At 28.0% G+C, this 7500-nt stretch overlaps 1 protein-coding gene across 3 annotated transcripts in view; it reads right to left on the minus strand.

Moving 5' to 3' along the window:
• Positions 1 to 7500, minus strand: part of LOC105844418 (uncharacterized) — a 31357-nt gene that overhangs the window by 16870 nt on the left and 6987 nt on the right. For all 3 annotated transcript variants that reach the window (XM_065803193.1, XM_065803194.1, XM_065803195.1), the window contains one exon: positions 5004 to 5053. In XM_065803193.1, coding sequence (XP_065659265.1) covers positions 5004 to 5053 — 50 coding nt within the window. The remainder of the gene's footprint in view (positions 1 to 5003; positions 5054 to 7500) is intronic.

Here is a 7500-nt window from a genome sequence, read left to right on the forward strand (position 1 = left end):
ATTTGAATTTTCATGCTACTCTTTTCTATACAATATTATATCCGAAGACATTGTTGGCTTAGCATAGAAACAGCCACAAATACTCATTAAGACTATTCAAAAGTAGCATCCGTTATTGACCAACATTTTTGCGTACTGAAATACTACTCAAGCGCTGAGTTGGCAATGGCAGGATTTAAACCCGTATTGTGCAACAGTTTAGGTTTTATCTTTTTGTTTGACGCTCTAACCAACTGAGCTATCCAGCCACATACTAAAACATAAACCTAGAATATCTTTTAAAATTTAATTTATTTCTGAACTACTAAGAATTTTCAGAAGGTTAGAGAATTTTTAGGAATATTCTAAACTTTCAATTATATTGACTTTTATGGAAAAAGTAGGCTTACCAAGCTAAGACTTGTTTAGCTGGAGCCTCAATTAATATCAATCAATTCATATTTCAGATTTTTATGTTAGATTTTTAAAAAAATTTTATGCAATTAAATTCTGCTAAAAATTAAACTCAAAAAGAAGTTTTAATTTAAATTAGGTGACCAGACATGTAATACAAGTTACGGTAAGTTTTTTCACACCAATTACTTTTTATTTAAAGTTTATTACTTTTAATGTTTAAACATTATGGTATAAAAATGGTCTTGTCTTTGGCATTACGAATAATGTTAAATGCTTCATAACCTCTAATTATAGTACTATCATTTTCTAATAAGGAAGTGGGGGGGGGGGGGATGTTCGCTTTTTAGACATTTTATATGAGGTAAATATTTAATGAAAAATATGCAATACTGCATGCATTATTCGATTACAAACTCTATTTCATTCAAATAGTAATTATTACCCTTCTACTGTTGGTTGTTGTTTTAGTTCTGTAGTGTACATCAGTTGACCCTTTGAAAATAAAAAGGATGTCATATCATAGTGAAAGCTAATGTATTCTTTTCATAGAAACACTTCTTCGATATCAACATGTCAAACCAATATCGACTTGTATATCAACATAATGCAGAAGGTGGCATTTATCATTTTCATTGCAAAATATCAATGCCACCTTCTATCAATTTTTTTTTCTATCAATGTAATCACACATTCTTTAATTAGACGCCCTTTTTCTTTTATTTTATTTCAAGCATCATGTGAGTTTTTTCATTGAGATTAACTCCTTAATGAATCAATTGACACTTCTTAATTCCAAATTAGACTGGTTTAATACCTCTGAAACTAAGCAACTATGAAATTTATTGCCAGTTCTTTAATTAAGTGCCTCGTCTTCATCATGTACCTAAACTTGCATGAACTAAGGTTGTTCACCATTAGTTGGCTCTAAGATTCCTAAATTGTGATAAACCTGTCCATGTACTTGCATAATAAGAGGTTCTCCATACATAATAAGCTAAATACACAATACACAAGAAGTTAAATTTGGGGCAAATATTAAAAAAATACGACTACAAAAAAAAATTACAAAAATATTGACATTTATTTTGTGCTAAAGCGGAAAAACATTCCAAAAAATGCCCCAAATTGTTCTTAAATTGTTTGGTTTTGTTTTTCTGTTGTGATCATAACGGTCCAAATTTAGTTTTTAGATTGTTGTGTATCCTAGTATTTTCATAATTATTCTTTAAATTAAAAAAAGATTTTGCAAAAAAATAATTTTGCACAAATACGCAAAAAAATGTTGTTGTTTTTTTTGCATAAATTATGCAAAATCTTTTTCTAATTTAAACAATCATTAGATAAAAACCAGGATACACAACAATCTAAAAAATAAATTTGGACAATTATGATCACATTAGAAAAAAAAAAAATTTTAATATTGAGATTTAGATTGTGCTCAAAGCCAAATAATTGAGAAACAATTTGGGGCATTTTTTGGGGTATTTCACTGCTTGAGCACTGGGTAAATGTCAATATTTTTAGAATTTTTTTTTTTGAATAGTATTTTTTTATATTTGCTTCAAATTTGGCTTCTTGTGTATTCGCATTTTGAAAATTTTATTTTTTTGAACACCCCTAATGCTATATTAACCTGTCTAATTGGACTTACCTCTATAATGAGTCACAACACACACATATCTGGTCACTTGGTCTAGAGTAATATTTGTTTACTTTAAATGTTGTTGCCAACTTTATTGTTTTACTTTATAGCATTCTCAAGTGCCAAGATGAGTTGTGTTATATTTTAATGATTCTTTTAAAAATAAGTTTTTAGTTGATTAAACTTTTTAAAACAAATAATTTATCTAACTATTAAAAATAAACTTCATGACTTTTAATGCCATTTTTTTCTCTTGAAAGTGAGTTTCAGTACGGCTTCTTATTTCCTGTTAAAATTCAGTTCCCAGGTTTCTAGGACAAAAAATATTTTACTTCCCAGGATCCCAGGAAATCCCAGGATTAGGTAACAAGGAATTTATCCAATTAGGTGGAGAAAAATGTGTAAATTCAAACAAATCACAAAATATGTGTCTTTGATGCAATTATTTTTAACAAGAAAAAAATAAAGAAATTAAATATAAAATAGTTTGTAGAAAATAAGATTTTTTTTTTAAATAAACTTTTTTTTTAATAAAAAGACCTGCCAACAACAAAGCTTTTTTGACTCGATTGATGTCGGTGGGAAAGTTAATATAGTATTATATAATTTGTCTAAATTATTTGTATGCTTTTTTGTTGCATCAAAAATACCCATTTCTTTTGTAATGTTGTTAACATCATTTAGTAAATTTTCTAGACTCTCAATTCAACTAACATTCATAATGGCAGCATCCAATTTTTGATGATATGTTAATTCAGATGTAGTAGTTAAATTTAGTTTGGCCATAAACAACATTTCAGTCCCATCATTACTGTCAGCGGAAGTACTACCACCATCAATATCCTCAACAAATAGTTTAGAAAATAATTTTTAGCCATAGTTTGAAAGACTGATTTGGTAGGCAATAATAATAAAGAATCTATGTCCAATACATGTTTATAATTTGATGGATTATTTAAATATTTTAGTAAGCCAGCAAATTTTTTATTCCATCTCTCTACAATTCTCTGTTGCACATACTGGAGCATTTTAACCAAAACACAATCTTTATTTTTGCGCAAAATACTAATATAAACAGTAACACACTCTCTGCATCATGTAGATACGTGTTGCGTTGGCCAACTCTTTCAATTCCAAGTTTTATTGGTTGTAACACTGTTACCACATTCTGTTTTCCCAGGACCCAATATGAGAAACCCTAAGATCCAGCTCTCTTAATAATTTTTTTAATACTGGTCTAACAAAATGAATTTTAGCAGTTAATAAATATGTCAATACAAAAAAGTTTTTTTAAATAACTTAATATTAAATTATAAACATGTTATATTTTGAGTTTTTCTTTTTTTGTTGATTTTTATGTAAAAGAATGCCTTTACATATAACTTTCTGTAAAATGTATAATAACCAAAGAATCAATGAGTAACACTTAAAAAGTCTAACTTACATTTATTTTATTTGAAAAACAAAATTAATGCTATTCAAATCAAATATAAAATAAGTAAATTTAAAAATTATCCTGACATTTGTTATTAACAAGTACTGCTAATAAAATGTTAAAAAATGTTTTAGACTTTTGGATTTATTAAAAAATGATGCAAATAAATTTGATTTTATTGTAAAATAAAAACAACAATTTAATCTACACAAAAATGAAAAAAAGTAGAAAAGTGACATTCTTGGTTTAAATACAATTTTTATTATGTCAAAAATCTACAGTTGAACTGAAACACTTAATGTAATGTGAATGTTTTAAACAGGGAACATCCAATTTGATTGTGTAAACAAAAACTCTTTTTAAAAACTCCACAGTAAGTACACTTATTATTCAAACCAGGTATTTTTATAACAAAAAAACTATGGAGATTCATGAGTTAATATTAAGCTCTAAACTGGAAGTATAATGGCATAGCAACTTTCATAGTATTTTTTGTTAATACCTCAATAAATAATTTGTTTTGATAAGTTTAAGAAACTCTAAACTTATTTTCTATTTATTTACAAAATAACATAACTTGTATCTGCATTTAAGAACACCTTTGAAATGCAGCTTTTTTCTGTTGACTCTTTTTTACCAGCTCAAACTCTTTTAGGCTGTTTGCTGCCAGTTAACTATTATTTAATATCTCTGGATGATTTACACCCATTTTTTTAATTTCTTTTTTCTCACCTCAGATAATTCACAGTCATCTAATCTTTCCTAAACTTTATGATGGATTTTATAAAATGGTAGTACTGTTTTTCTACAAAGTTCAATCAGCACATCATCATTTAAACAATCCTTAACTTGGCTTGACTTTTTTAGGATAATAATATTGCTTTTTTTTAGGATAATAATATTGCTAATTCAGATTTGCATATCTTAGCGTCAGCTCTCTTTTTTCACATCGAATCAACTATATATTTACCTCGCTTAGCAAATTTATCATAACTTTTATTTAATAAAAGGTTTGTGTTACTACATTTGTTTTCTATGATTTAATCAGAAATAGCTACTGGTAAATCATCTTTTTGTTCTGATTGAACTACTTAGCGAGTAAATATATCTTTTAAAGATGTAATAACTACATTTGACTTACTGTCATCGCTTGACTTGTTCATTTTTATTTAAAAAAAGACCTAACACCAATTTGGGTCATTTTTTAAGCCGGTAAGTTTTTTTATTAAAATAAACCAAACTTTTATCTAAATATTAATTTATATGCACAGCTATCAATATAATTCAGAAAACCATAATGATCTGCTATATATAGAGCCAACCTGCAAACATCCAAGGTGTTTTGACCTGTTTATCAGGTTATTTTGGTAATAAAGTATTAGCGTATTCCTCCATACCTTTTAAGAAAACTTTTAATAGTGTTATTGTTATTGCAATTTATCTCAGACATTGTTAAAATTTTAATAAAAATAGAAATTATTGTAACACTTAGTTTTCAGTTAAACAAATAAAATAAATAAAAATAATTACCGTCAACTTTAACGACTTTCTGTTTGGCACATAGTTCTTGCTTTTTAATTCTATATCAAAGTAAAAATATTATTTATAGACTTGTAATTATACAGAAGTATATTTAATTGTTTAAAACTCAATGCATTTTTATTTTATAGACTTGTAATTATACAGAAGTATATTTAATTGTTTATAACTTTTTTGCATTTTTATTTTATAAAAAGAATGCAGAAAAAGAGCTTTAAAAAAATATATTTAATGATTCAAAGGACAGTATTAAAATAATTTATTAACTAAAATATTTCTTATTTATTTCAATTCAACTTTTAAAGTAATCATAAATTAAAATCTAACTTTTTGAATGAATTATAATGAATTGAAAAAGTATGATGAATTAGAATTATTATTAGCAGATTTAACTTTTACAACCAATGTAATATCAAATCAAAAGTAATTCATAAAACTTTCATCAATATTCATTATCAAACCACTAACTATACAATGATTATGTTGCTCCTGTGAAATAAAACCATTAAAATAAGTTTTTTCAAGGATTCTGGCTAGACCAATAAGCAAATACTACAATTAAGTTAACTTCTAATTAAAAAAAAGTTATTAGAACTAAGTCATTTTTGTCCAGTCCATGTTTGTTTCAGTTCATTTCAAAACTTGACATAATCCAATAGTAATAACCCAAGAGAAGATTTTCTGTTCCAAAATATTCTACAGATTATTAATCTAAAAGTGCCCAAAATTTAGTTTGGGATAGAAAAAAAATGTATACTTGTTATGAGATTATAATGATCTTAATTCAAATTAATGAGTGCGGATGTTACAAACAGAAAAAACCCAATAGAAATAATAGGCCTTAGAACATAATTAAATCGTGTTCTCACTGCGTAATATAAACAAAAGGAAAAAACAAAAGGGGCTATACTAGACCCTTTTCGACAGCATTGAACATCTTTATTTTTTTAATGGTAGCTCCTTTGAGTAGCGTTCTTCTCAAAGGAGCTATTATCTTAAGTTCTGGAGAACAATTTTGACAATGACAGGAATGTTATATGGACTATGAGCCAAAGAAGAGTTTAATCGAGGTATGAGTTTAGCATAGGAAGCTGAGTAATTTAAATATCTGACAATGATCATAAGATTCAAGAGTCAAATTAGAAGAAAAGTTCTTTGCAAATAGTTCTGCCTTATCCTTGGGAGGAGTAACAAGATCAGTCCCTCAAGTGAGAGATGGAATGTTAGCCTACCTTAGTTAATGATGCTGTTGAAGATTTTCTGAAAATCCCGAGAGCCTAATTTTTGGGCATAAAATAAAGGATTTAGTGAACTGAGAATAATAGAGTTTTGCATCTGACAGCACCTTTTTAAATAGATTTCTTGCAACAATAAATAGCTGTTTGTTCTCAAGAGAGTTGCTCTTTTAAAAAAGATTTTAAAAAATGATTACGATTAGATAGAGCAGTTGTACAAGAGGGTGAAAACCATGGAGTAAAATGAGAATTGACTTGGAACAGATGAAGAAGAATAAAAGCTTTCATTCCTGGCTGGATCCAGGAGGTTAGGTAGGAGGTGTATTTTTCAGCTGAGAGGGATAAGACATCAGCCCAAGGACAGTCACAAAGAAAATTGGAAACTATGGACACAGGGAGAGAATGACCTAGAATCTCCTATCCTGTTAACATTAGGAAAATGATGTTTTGGTCAATATGTTGGTAGACATACACTCTTAGCTTTAAAATAGTTAGATGACAGTTTCCCGCAAAAAAAACAGATTTTAGAGTAAAAAACAATTTTTTGGTTCTTCGATGTAAAATTTTTAATTCCATGTAAATCATTCAGATCCTAGTTATGAACTCTGCCAGAGTTGGTGCAATTTTTTTTATAACAAACTTTTACTTGGGGACGTATGGGAATGCAAGTACTTGTGATCTAAAAATGAGTTTGTAACAATTCCCTTCAATACACCCCTTATGGGGAGACTTTAGACATTTTAGACATAGTTTGAAGTCAAATTGTCTGATGCTTTTATAATGATTGCTAAATAACAATTCTCTTTGGGCAATCATTAAAGTATTTATGATTATTTGCACAATCATTAAACATCGCAACATCATAGTTCCCTAGTAGATTAATTCTGCACAAAGGAATTCTTGAATGAATGTATATAAAAGCCGTAGCTCTAAACTAAAGTTTAGCCTTGGTAGGGTTAACCCTTCTGGCTGGATGATAAGTGAGAATTTTGTTAAGGTGTTAGAATATTTTTCTCAAATAACCATCGTTCTCCACAAAACAAGGTCTTATTGATCATGGACAACTATGAATCCCATTTATAGATTTTTGTAGATTTTGTAGATTCATTTGTAGATGGGCTGATTTACAGCAAGGAAAATGGAATTGTCATCCTTACGCTGCCACCACATACATCAAATAAACTTCAAAAACATAAAACCTGGATTTAGATGCACCGGTATTTGGTCTTTACTATATTTACAGATTAAGATTA

The sequence above is a fragment of the Hydra vulgaris genome, chromosome 08 (genome assembly GCF_038396675.1).
Source record: "Hydra vulgaris chromosome 08, alternate assembly HydraT2T_AEP".
In the NCBI taxonomy this organism is placed as follows: Eukaryota; Metazoa; Cnidaria; class Hydrozoa; order Anthoathecata; family Hydridae; genus Hydra; species Hydra vulgaris.